Source organism: Salvia miltiorrhiza, chromosome 4 (assembly GCF_028751815.1).
Source record: "Salvia miltiorrhiza cultivar Shanhuang (shh) chromosome 4, IMPLAD_Smil_shh, whole genome shotgun sequence".
In the NCBI taxonomy this organism is placed as follows: Eukaryota; Viridiplantae; Streptophyta; class Magnoliopsida; order Lamiales; family Lamiaceae; genus Salvia; species Salvia miltiorrhiza.
In genome coordinates this window covers 22,883,429-22,895,902 of record NC_080390.1, presented here as the reverse complement: position 1 = coordinate 22,895,902, position 12,474 = coordinate 22,883,429, and the positions used below count along the sequence as shown (strand labels likewise).

Here is a 12,474-nt window from a genome sequence, read left to right as displayed (position 1 = left end):
GCGGAGGAAGGCTATTGGAATTTTACGATCCCGGATATCCTACAGTTGGTGAAGGATGACAGGCGGCAACTTCCTTACATTCGGGTTGTCAATTGAGGTGTTCTTCTTTCTTGGGTGTTCCTCTCCCCTTTTCTTGCTTGCGTTTTGTTTGTTTCGTTTGTTTGTTAGTGATTCTGCCTGTCTGGTGTGATGACTTCTCCCTTTCGCACTTTCTTGCCTCTCTTCTTCTTTGGTCCAGCTTGGTCTCCTTGGGGCACTGGTTTGTGTTTGTTGGGGTTGTTAATCTGGTTCTTTTGGTCCTGCTGTCCGGGTGTTGGGAAGGTTTCCAAAGTTTGGGTAGTCACACTTGGCGGTCCTTGCTTGTCGTGATTTGTCCGGTAGATGCTAGCAGGAGTGTCTTCACTGCGATAAGCTTAATATCTTCTCTGGTTGGTATTGGAGTTTGCTGCTGGTCTTTGCTCCTCTGATGGATCCATCATTATGAGCATGGGAAATCACGCGGGAAAACTTGGGTTACCACCAATGGTTTCATCCCGTGATCTTGACCTTGAAAAGCACGTTTTGAGCATAAGCTTAATAAGTTTGAGAATTGATTTAAAAGTAATTGCTTTAGGAGATTCACTGCTAGCGGAGAATTGGGTCTGATCGTCTTGTTTGGGCTTCTCGCTGTGATGTCCCTTGCTTTTGTTCTTCCCTTCATCTGTGATGGTTGGATCTTTTGCTCCTGGGTTTGGTTGGTGCTTGTTTTGAGGTTGTGCCCCTCTGGAGTTCAACCTGTACTGAAGTTTGTTTGGTGGCCAGTTTGTCTTGTTTGGTTGGGTCTTCCCTCGATGGGCTGGGGCTCGTTTTGTGGTGTTGTCCCCTCTTTTTCCTTTTCTGTGTTTGTTTGCTCTTTTTTGCTGTTTCGGTTTCCTCTTCCGTCGGTTGTTGGTTTTTGGCAGATCTGCGCCTTTTCCCGTTTGCGCTGATGCGGCGTCTCCAGTGGTTCCGGAGGTGACCAGAGCAGGGAAGATTCATGATGCGTTCGGTGGGCATCCTGTGCTGCACGCTCGGCTTGGTCCGGCCACTGCAGATTTCTCTGGATGGCCAGTGCTGCCCCCTCGGGTTTTGTTGTTGGCTCTTTTGTGCTTGAGCTGTGTTTCTTCCGGCTTAGGGGGACGAGTCGCCGATGGGTTTTGGTTTGGCCGTAATCTGTGGCGGCGAATTTCCCGTCCCCCTGAACTGTGGTTTTGTTTTTTGGTTTTTCGTTAGGTCGTGTTGCGCCTTACATTGGTCCCTTGCTGTACTGCTTTTCGTTACACCGGTTTTGTAACAACTTTTCTTTCTTTCTTTTCAATAAAATTTTCATTTCAGCTAGTGCTCCAATCCGTTCGGGTCGGTGAAAGCAAAAGCCACTATGACTTGTTGCTAATAGTCATATGTCAAAGACACATTCACTAATGCCCTTATTATTTATATTATTTAAATTATTTTTATTTTATTGAAAAAGTGGGAGAAACTCTTCAAATACACATTCACTAAAATATCTCACGTTCTTTGATTATTTTTATCATTTAAACTAGTTTTATTTTATTTTTAATTATATCATTAAAAATGTGAGATTAGAAAAATCTTACTCTTAAAGATAAAAATACTATCAATTATGAATTTTATTGATCATACAAAGTAAACATCCCTAAAAAAATAAATTAAAATGATTTGGAATTGGTTGACAACTAGTACAAATTTGTTTTGAATTTTAGTCGGAAACCGCCACCACTAATAGCCGTCTTTGCTTACTCATTCTCGAGGCATACACGTTGTTGACCCTCACTCGACTTTACATGCCTATAAATATCCCTATTTTCCACCACTAATCTATTCATACAAACAACTATATCCTAAATGGGGTCTTACAATATTAACGGCATTGTTGTGGTAGTAGTAATGGTGTTGGGTAGCTTAGTGGGGTTGTCACAAGGCCAAGGCACGAGGGTGGGCTTCTACTCCACTTCGTGCCCTCGTGCCGAGTCCATAGTTCAATCGACCGTAAGGTCGCATTTCCAAACCAATCCTACCATTGCTGCAGGTTTGCTTAGAATGCATTTCCACGATTGCTTTGTGGAGGGCTGCGACGCCTCCATTCTCATCGACGGACCCGGCACTGAGAAGACTGCGGGCCCCAACCTTCTCCTCAGAGGCTATGAAGTCATAGACGACGCCAAACGCCAGATTGAGGCCGTGTGCTCCGGCGTAGTCTCTTGCGCCGATATCCTTGCTCTTGCCGCCCGTGATTCCGTCGTCGTCGTAAGTAACTAATTAATTAAATTTTACTTAATTTCTCAAAAAAAAAAAAAAAACAAGCACTTAATATGAATATATGCAGAGTGGTGGAGCGAGTTGGGCTGTACCGACGGGGCGGCGCGATGGCCGGGTTTCGCAGGCGAGTGCTACTGCCAATCTACCTGGTTTTAGGGACTCCGTTGATGTCCAAAAGCAGAAGTTTCTAGATAAAAATCTCAATACTCAGGACCTAGTTGCCCTTGTCGGTAAGCATTCAACTTTTTTCTTCATGCAAAATCTCTCATTGTATACTCTATCTCCGCTCTAATTAACTATATATCATTCATAAATCTCTAATTATAATTCATTAATATCTAATTATAATTTAATTACAGTGAATAGATCGTCCAACCAGATGTAGGGGAGTGTGTCGTCATGCACATAAGTTTCAGTATATCAAACTTTGTGTCTCGCTTTCAATCTTTTTTATATTTCCTTTCCTTCATCTTTATTTCTTCGAAGTATGTTTTATATGTTTAGTTTAATTTTATTATTATTAACTAAGGATTATTTTATCCAATTAAGGTATTGAAATAAAATATATAATAGTGAATACAATGACATATATAAGCTTATATTGAGTTACTAGTGTGGCTAATGCTTAAGGTCAAAAGTTTGAGATTACGACCTTTTAAAACAATTTTTTTATATATAAATAATTATATAACATTGGATTCCATGCAGCTAGCACGACAAACACAAAGCATGCGACGTGATATTTTATAAGATAATTAAGATAGCTGAGTTACGTTGATTAATATGTATGGATATAATTGCAGGAGGGCACACGATCGGCACGTCGGCCTGCCAGTTCTTCCGGTACCGGCTGTACAACTTCACCAACGGTGGGCCCGACCCGACAATCGACCCGGCCTTCCTGCCGACGCTCCGGGGCCTCTGCCCGGACGGCGGCGACGGCACGAGGCGCGTGGGGCTGGACAACGGCAGCGAGAACCGGTTCGACGCGGCCTACTTCGCGAAGCTGAGGGACGGGCGGGGGGTCCTGGAATCGGACCAGAGGCTGTGGGGCGACGCCTCCACGAGAGGCGTGGTGCAGCGCTTCCTGGGAGTGAGGGGGCTGCTCGGCCTCACCTTCAACGTCGAGTTCGGGAGGTCCATGGTCAAGATGAGCAATGTCGGAGTTAAGGTCGGCACCAACGGTGAGATCCGTAGGGTTTGCTCCGCTGTTAATTAGCTCCACCTTCATCATCATCCAATCAAATTGTCTAGCACTCATATAATTTAGCTAGGGACGTGTACGTCTTCAAATTTATTTGCATATTTGGGTGTGATAAAATTCAGTTACATCCGTCTATACGTTTTTATATTTTTGTTACCATGTAAAAATGTAATAAATTTTGTTACATTTAATGATGTTGTAATAAAGTTTTATTATATGTAGGTATTACAATATCTTTTTGTTATGTCTTTTAGTTTAATTTTTTTTTTCTTTTTTCCGCTAATTATCATTACATTCAAATATAAATTAATTATAAATACTTTCTATTAATGATGAGAATATGAGTTTGCATGTCATTATAAATACTAATAACATTTGTCAATAAAAAATATTTGTACTTTTATATATCGCAAAGAAATCAGTATGATCATCATAAATACTAAATAATATTATTCTCATGTTATTACAAAAAATATAATCTCAGTATGAAGAATCCAGATAGAGCATAATCGTTTGTTTGCATGATTCAAGTGTTTGGCAATTGGAATGCCAGACAAAACACACGAATTAATTAGTGATAACGCGCACAACCAACGACAAGCTTGATATTGGACATGAATCATATCATCACGTGGAACTTTTGGACTATTTTTGTTGGTCCTTCAACTATTCTTGCTTACTTATCCATATAATTATCTTCTTTTTCTTTTTCCTTTTTTGAATGTAAGAGTTATATTCTTTTTCTTTTTTTCAACGGCGTGTTCTCCTTTATTATATGCTCCATAATTTATCACAAGAAAATAAAAAATAAAATAAATAAAAAATTCTTTTTGAATCTATCATTTCTTTACTCAATTTCTGCAAAAGATAATTTGACTCTTTTTTATTCCTTTTTTTTCACTTTAAGTAGGGTTAGGATAATATTATCGAATAAAAAATAGACGGATAATATTATCTCTCCTTGAAGTGGAAATGAGAAATGAGAATGGATAAAATTTTCTTTTGCAAAAAATGAGAGGGAAAAAAAAGGAAGAGATTTAATGGAATTTTTTCTTTATATATCCCTCATTTTTCTTATTATAAATTTACAATCAAATAGAACACATTCTTAATGCAAGAGTTGTTGAAATATGAGCTAAAAAAACATAGGATTAGCAATGAAATGTAATATTGCCATTTAAGCTTTGGACCTAATTTTATTGATGAATAATTTCATTTTTAGTTTTTTTTAATAATATATTTTTGGCGTTAGTAAAAGAAATTAATTTTGAAAATTCATCTTTATTATATTTTTATTAAAAAAATCATCGTTAATAAATAATTTTGTTTAAATATATTTACGCAAATTTATTTGCACTTCAAAACCCTACTGTTGCCACATCGGTTAGATTACCGAATTCGTGAGAAAAGGTTGGAGCATAGTTGGAGTTAGTTTGTGTATAAGATTTGCAAAGAATATGAGATAATCGAAGATGGTGGCTCACGGCGGTGTTTGATCTGCGTGTGGAAGACTTCTGATTATGTATTACAGAGAGACAAGACTTCACCGCTTCCTTTAAATCAAACTCTAATAAAAATATGCTTTTAAATAAATAAAAATATTTAATGACGGATTGAAGATGGAAAATTTCATCGTTAGTTACAAAATCATTGTCATTAACACTTAAGACTTTCAGTATTTAGGTTTCAAACAAAAAAAAAAAAAAGACTTTCAGTCGTTAGTAGTTTTTGATAAATAAATAAAAAAAAAAAATCACGACGTCAGTTGCATCGTAATGTCCGTCGTTAACCAAATTAACGATGAAGTCTCACCAATTAGCGAGTGTTATTTCCTTTATAGTGAGATATATATATATATAGGTATTTAAATTAAAGAGTTCAGTAAATAAATATCAGAGGAGCTTTTAAGCTCTTGGTTTGTGTGTACGTACATGTGCAGTGATGATGGATACAGGATACTGATATTTTCTTTACGAGTTTCCAACTCAATCTAACTTCCAAATAAATATTAAAAAAATAAAGAGAGATAATTTTAAAACACATACTATTTCAGTTACATCACAAAATGAAAAATAAAAGTAGTGCTCATAACTAAATTAGTTTTTATTTAAAAAAAAAAAAAAAAACAAACAAACACTCAGAGGGTGAGGTGTTAGGCAGACCCCCCAACCTGTAAATAAAACATCAATCAATATTTCATACACGATGTTGTCCAAAAGTGACAACGTCCAGTGAAATCAACAGGAAAAAACGAAAAAATCAAATGGACTATAAAAACATACATAGATGTAGCCCAAAAGTGACTACATTCAAATGACCTAAGAAACATCAAAACGAAATAACTATCATCATGGAACCTAATTCTAAAGTTAGGATAACCAAGCTGGTCCATCCTAACCACAGATAGAAAGTATCGTGGAACAGAAAAACAATCAAAAGTAGTCAACGCCTGAATCTGATGCCCTCTCCTCGTCAAAAAGTCATTAGGCTGGTTTTCCTCGCGGTGGATGTGGATGAAACGGACCCGTCGATGCTGGATATGTTGTCGAAGACAATAGTATGTCGGACACTAGTATGACCGTGATGCCCAACAGACACGAGCAAAACAATCACCTAGGTATGAGCTGAGAAAGCAATAGTCAGCCTAAGACCCTCAAGCAAAGTAGATAACTCAGCCTAAAAACTAGAAGTGGCAGCACATGTGGTACATAAAGCAGAAAAGAGGGCTCTTGTATGATCACGAACCATGCTTCCGTCGTCACCATGCTGCGTCGGAGAGTCATAAGATCCATCTGTATTCAGCTTCACCCATGGGGACTCCAGGGGAAGCCATCGCACCATAGTGGAACAAAGAGTCCTCTTCACGGGTGGAGCTAGAGGCATGAAGTCAACCTGGGGAGCGCATCTACACCAATGAGCCACATTGAGTTTCCCCGCCGTAATAAATAGACGAAGATGATAAGTAACCTGCCAAATCACATGAGAAACACGAAAATGAATAGCCATATGCTTACGACTATTCCTCTCCGTCCAAAGGAATATAATCAAACAGGGTATCAGAAATGAAATATGCTTCTTGGCCTCCCTAGGGAAGGCTCACCTCTAGTGACCTAGTCTACGTGCAATATCAGTGCTCGTGTGAAAAGGTGTGTGCATAGAAGGAAACCAAGAGTTAAAATAAGTCCAGATAATCAAATAAGCCTCAACTCCACAGAATACATGCAGACACGACTTGGATTGAGGAGACACTCAACACAAACATATGGAAGCAAGAGAAACGCCCTGCAACTGGAGACGAGAATCAACATGAAGACGATCAAATAAAAGACGTCGCAGAAAAATAGATTTGGTGGGAGTAGGACAATCACCACAGATATCAACGAACAAAGTCTGCCTAGACAGCCATCTCCGGACAAGATCCCAAGCGGAGAAAGTTGAGAACTCACCATGGCTGGTCAAATCCCAACGCATCACAACCTCCATCCCCATCACGATCGGTGTCTGGCTCAGGGCGTCAATCAAATCAGCATGAAGATCATATAAATCACGTAAATCATGCAAGTGAGTCTCATCCCATGCAAAGTCATGCTACAAATCACAAACACGGGGGAAATTGTGAGAATTTTCGGGATGACTATATGAGCCTAAGGGGCAATCCCTAAACCATATGTCATCCTAAAAACTGATCCTACTATTCCCTAGAGACCATAAAATATGACAATGTGCAGAATTAGAAATGCGCATCATGCGACGCCATGTAGGACTAACATGCACATTGTAATGCAAGTGCTGAGGAAAACGGCCATTACTATACTTAGCCTACATATACCTCGCCCAGACACTACTAGAAAAACGCTCATAGATAACGGATTTTATCCGTTATCTATGAGCAAAAAAACCGTTGTGTATAGTGGTGTTATCTATGATACGTATCATAGACAACGATTTAAAAACCGTTATGTATGTGAGAATAGATAACGGTACGAGACGCTCATACATAACGGTATGAAACCGTTATCTATAATGATTATACATAACGGTTTATACCGTTATGTATGAGGATTTTTCCGTTATGTTTTGTATTTTTTTTGTTTTTTTTTCCTATCATAGTTAACAGTTTTTTTTCTATACATAACGGTATGAAACCGTTATCTATAATGATTATACATAACGGTTTATACCGTTATGTATGAGGATTTTTCCGTTATGTTTTGTATTTTTTTTATTTTTTTTCCTATCATAGTTAACAGTTTTTTTTACTTCTTATAACGGTTTTTGCACCTTTTATAACAGTTTTTTTGCACTTTATATAATTGTAGTATATTTTTAAATTTTGCAATTTTTATAAAACGACAAAATGATAAAATCAACAATAACAATATTATATATCATCCAAAATATTCATACATTATCATCCAAATATAATGAAAACTTCACATATATTCTATTTAGCTAGATGTTTAATTAAAAAATATTACAAATGCGCGCAACTTGCTAGACATTTGAAACGACGTTCTCTGCTTCAGCCTTCTCGTTTGTAGTAGTCCTCATAGCTCATCGACTCCCATCTACTTGATCCGCCAAGATGATAAACTCAATCACAATAATGAACTGGAGAATTAAAAAAATCCGACAACATGTGAGTTACATAAGTAATCTTCAAGATCTCAATGTTATATCTATATTGTTAAAATGAGAAGAAGATTACCCTGCACCAACACGAACATACATATGCAATGTCCAATTTAGCTGAAATTTTACAGAAACCTCCTACTCATGCTGAAGTTATTACAGTAAAAATTTCAAGTTATTTGGACAATAGGAACACTCTCGAAAATCCCTCACAAGACATTGGTTTGTCCAGCCAAACTTGACAGCAATACAGTTTCTGTTGAAACTCAACATATAACTCATATTTTGGCCAAATAAAAGCTATAAGATCTCAAATACATCATCTTACTACACATTAGCATGTTTTAGCTTGAAATTTAAATCATATTTAACTCATCAACACCAAGAAAGCAAGTTATAACACAACCAATCACCACAAGTTCTCCACTCAATACTAAAAGTCGTTCTTCCCTTATTCATAAATCAAAATTGGCTCAACACATAGTAACATGCTCAATATCCCCCAATTTCTATCATATAATCACATTCCACGCTCCCAAGAGTTCAATTACATAAGCATCAAACATTTAGCTATCTTACCTCAAGAATGCCCAAATTCACACTATGATACGTATCATAGATAATTATGTTTGAATCCTTAAGTGTGCCTATGTGTGCCTATGTGTGCTTCCGCTATGAAACTCTATGGAGAGGTGGGAGGAAAACCATACACCATTTTCCTTTAGTAATCACTTATGAAAGTGCACAATGAAGCAAGTTCGCCAAACTCAATTATACTAGAAAAGATAGCATATGGTCCAATTCAACCGAACTTGGTTCTGAGATATGCTTATCAAAAGAAAATGGCACATGGCAACAACCTCACATAAAAAAGAAACAAACAAACAAAAAAATGCAAACATCTGAATGGAATTGGTGATGTAACTCACTTGAATTTGGTTCCTTGGAGAGAACAGTATGACTCGTATCCTTTTTCTTTGCTTGGAAGCATGGACAGACCAAAGTACAACACAAAAGAAAGAAAGCCGGTAGTGCCATGGCTAGCATTTTTGGTTTTAATACAGGATTATCATATTTATCCTTTCCACCCAAAGTTGTTTTATCATTATCAATCTCACTATATCTGTCTCTAACAACATCGTGAAGGGATTTTCTGCCAGACAGTAAAGACAATTTCTCTGCAAGATACAGGCACAGAAAAAGTATTAGTATAAAACTGAAATATCGGTGGTTAATACAGAAATCTTAGATAATGGCCAAATTTCAAGATAGAAGTTTGATGGTATTGATACCTAATGACTGGCAATACTTATTTCTGATATTTTCCTGAACAAAGCATTGTCTCTCGTGATAGTCGCGCATAGCCTTACAGAAGAAATACCTATGTACCAATTTTCCATCAATATAAAAGAGTTCATGGCTAGGATCATCCGAGTTACTAATATGGTACTTTCCACAAGCCGTTTGATGCTCCAACAAGCCAGAGGCAGCTGTTACCGTAGATTCCACAAGCAAGCACAATGTTAGCAAAACCAGACCCATTTCCTTCGGAAGGCCAGACCAGAATCCTCTAAACGGTGAATCTCCACAACAACACACAAGCTTGGCTGGCTACTGCCTAGCTAGGGAAGTCAAACAGATGGAGCATGAGTTCAGTTACAAAGTTAAAACTGAATCTCCATTCACGGTTCACAAATTCCTCTGCTCAAGCCAGCACACTCTCCACAATCAAAAACTTCACACTGTAAAAGAAAAGGTTCTCTATTCACACTTCCTCGAAGTTCATCCATGCACAATAACAGTTATAATTGTTTCAACTGCTACATGCACTACATTTTATCCCCTTCACAATAGAAACTTCACACTGTAAAAGCAATCACTACAATCTCCTATAAGGAAGATGATTATACTTCTAAACTATTAACCAGCAACAATCCACATTGATAAACATACAGAATCTGTCACTATTACTTTTCCAGTGTTTGTAGCAAGAAAATTTCATTTATCCCATATAGCATCGAATTAGTTCATCTCTTAGTCTTTAATAGTGTAATATATCTAAAAATCTGGACTTAATAGCGTCAATATGTTCAAATCCTTTTATAGATCAATTTGGGGAAGCCTCTTTCTAGATTTGAGCCCTAATTTAGCAAAAAATTAAGTCCTGATTGGAACAACACAAAAATGAAGAAATAAACTTCCCTGAACGGTGGAGGAGGGCAGGGCTCGCTCCGGCAGACAGCGGGGTTGAGATTGGAGCTGGGGCCGCGCGGCAGTGTCTGGAAACTGATGGTGGTGACAGGAAAAGGGCGAAGGTGACTGGGCGGCGGGAGACGGTGGCAGGAGGTGTTTGGCGCTGTTGGTATGGTGTAAATCGCGCCGACTGGTGGCTCTTCCTCGTCGTTCATGATAGGAACGATGGGTGGCGCACGAAGCCGCCTTGTGTAGATGCCGGGAGATGGTGGGGGGCAGCGGTTCTGGAGTGGGTCGCGGTGGTGTTGCGCTGCGACGAAGGCGGCTGGGCTGGTGCTGTGGTGGTCGGACAGGTGGTGCGGCCGAAAGAGGGAGTTCAGCGACGGATTGAAGCTAGGGCACGGCGGCGGCAAGGAGCCGCTGTTGTCGCCGGAGTATGGAGAGAAGAGGGGGCTTTGGGCTGCGCTCGGAAGCGGCGGCCTTCCCGCCGTGCGGTCGACGGGAATCGGCAGGGAGGTGGCTGTAGATTATAGATCTAGGATTTCAGGCGCGGTGTGGTGTGCGTGCATTTGAGTCAGAGAGAGATGAGATTAAGAGGGAGACGAGGGTGGGCGGCAGCGGCGCGACGCAGCGACAAGGGTGGGCGGCGACGGGCCGGCGCGGGGCAGCGGCGCCGGCGGCGGAGTCGAGAGGGGAGAGAGAGAGTCGAGAGAGACAGGGAGGAGGCAGGAGGAGGCAGGGAGATTAGATGTGAGAGACGAAGAAAACTAGGGCTTCTAGTTTCTAAATTTCCTAAATAAAATCTATTTTTTTTTTCTTTTTTTCAGTTTTAATTTTTCAATTTTTGGTATTTAGATTTCTAATTTAGATTTTATATAAGTGTTACTTAATGATAAAACAAAACAAATGTTATGATTTTTTTATTTTTCAAAGTCTATATCTAGAAATAAATTCAGATTTTAGGATAAAGAATTTATATGTTATTTTTTAATATAATATAATATAATATAATTTTAAAAAAATTAATAAAAAAAATTATACACAACAGTTTTTAGATACGCTCAAACATAACGGTTCCAAAACCGTTGTAAATGACTCTTATACATAACGGTTCTTTAACGTTATGAATAAACCGTTATAAAAGATGGTCATAGATAACGGTGGCTTAACGGTTTTGTAATACCGTTATGTATGCAACTAATAGATAACGCAAAAACATAACTGTTTTTCAAAAACCGTTATCTATGGATATAGACAACAGTACATAGATAACGGATTTTTTCAAAACCGTTATCTATTCCTAAAAGTGCGCTCATACATAACGGTTTTTGAAAAAAACCGTTATCTATGCACTGTTATGTATGTAAACTTTTGTAGTAGTGAGAGCAACTCTCTAGCCTGAAAGAGCCACCACAACTTAAAGTTAAAGGCGCGAACTAAGGCAGAAAAATGACGAATACCGAGACCCCCCTTTCCCCGCCCCCCTCCAAAGATAGCCAAATCTGCTCCCAGCTGAACCGGTGAATCTTGTGATGCTCGCCAACAGAACCCCTGAAGAAACGAGCGATCAATTGCTCCCAATCCCAGAGGACACTCTGTAAAGGCTCAATCACCTGAAGGATGTAGAGAGAAATAACACTGGGAGTACTCATAATCAGAGCCAGACGCTCACCAAAAGACCATGAGACCAACTGTCAATCCTATCGTCGACTTCTTTTTAACTCCTAGGTAATAAGAGACTCGACGGTAACCATGAAAAATTGGAACTCCAAGATACGTGTAAGGTGAAGTATCACGCTGAAAACCCCCAATCTTACAGATACTCTGCTCCAACTACCCATGACGATCTCCAATGAAAAAGCAACTCTTGTTATTGCTCACCTTCTGCCCAGAGACCGCAGAATAATGATCAAGATACTCCACCAGGCACTGCATAGACTCACTCTTCGCCTGTACGAAGATGATAATATTATCCGCATAGGAAATTAAGGTGGCAAATGAGGCCTAGCTCAAGTGGCAAAGCTGAGGCACCCAAAAACTTTTCTTTGTGAGAAGTTTTGGGTTCAATTCCCGCTTGTGTGCGGATAGTTTTTCCACTTTTGTGTGGATATGTTCCCACCTTTGTGTGGGTAGTGGTACTTTTGTGT

The 12,474-nt window shown here is 39.0% G+C and overlaps 2 protein-coding genes across 3 annotated transcripts; one reads left to right on the top strand and one right to left on the bottom strand.

Annotated features, from left to right (window-relative positions):
* The first annotated feature begins 1,811 nt into the window (after nucleotides 1-1,811).
* Nucleotides 1,812-3,746, top strand: LOC131019444 (peroxidase N1-like). Its single transcript, XM_057947992.1, has 3 exons — nucleotides 1,812-2,286; nucleotides 2,366-2,528; nucleotides 3,102-3,746. Exons 1-3 carry the CDS (start codon nucleotides 1,885-1,887, stop codon nucleotides 3,515-3,517), a joined length of 981 nt encoding a protein of 326 aa, XP_057803975.1. The 5' UTR covers nucleotides 1,812-1,884; the 3' UTR covers nucleotides 3,518-3,746.
* Nucleotides 3,747-7,863: 4,117 nt separating this feature from the next.
* Nucleotides 7,864-11,140, bottom strand: LOC131019443 (calmodulin-binding receptor-like cytoplasmic kinase 3). 2 transcript variants are annotated; one of them, XM_057947990.1, is made up of 3 exons: nucleotides 9,427-11,137; nucleotides 9,064-9,312; nucleotides 7,864-8,113 (listed from the first exon to the last, which is right to left on the bottom strand). In XM_057947990.1, exons 1-3 carry the CDS (start codon nucleotides 9,674-9,676, stop codon nucleotides 8,097-8,099), a joined length of 516 nt encoding a protein of 171 aa, XP_057803973.1. In that variant the 5' UTR covers nucleotides 9,677-11,137; the 3' UTR covers nucleotides 7,864-8,096. The 2 variants fall into 2 exon arrangements, with proteins under 2 accessions (XP_057803973.1, XP_057803972.1); XM_057947989.1 differs by lacking the exon at nucleotides 7,864-8,113 and having other exon boundaries at nucleotides 8,188-9,312; nucleotides 9,427-11,140.
* Between the last annotated feature and the right edge of the window lie 1,334 nt (nucleotides 11,141-12,474).

What these genes read in the sequence shown, in the direction of transcription:
- LOC131019444 (XM_057947992.1), top strand. Translation starts at nt 1,885, where the DNA reads ATGGGGTCTTACAATATTAACGGCATTGTTGTGGTAGTAGTAATGGTG. An exon ending in CCCGTGATTCCGTCGTCGTC is followed by an intron (nt 2,287 to 2,365) that starts GTAAGTAACTAA and finishes GAATATATGCAG; the next exon opens with AGTGGTGGAGCGAGTTGGGC. An exon ending in GGACCTAGTTGCCCTTGTCG is followed by an intron (nt 2,529 to 3,101) that starts GTAAGCATTCAA and finishes ATATAATTGCAG; the next exon opens with GAGGGCACACGATCGGCACG.
- LOC131019443 (XM_057947989.1), bottom strand. Translation starts at nt 9,676, where the DNA reads ATGGGTCTGGTTTTGCTAACATTGTGCTTGCTTGTGGAATCTACGGTA. An exon ending in TAAGTATTGCCAGTCATTAG is followed by an intron (nt 9,313 to 9,426) that starts GTATCAATACCA and finishes TGTATCTTGCAG; the next exon opens with AGAAATTGTCTTTACTGTCT.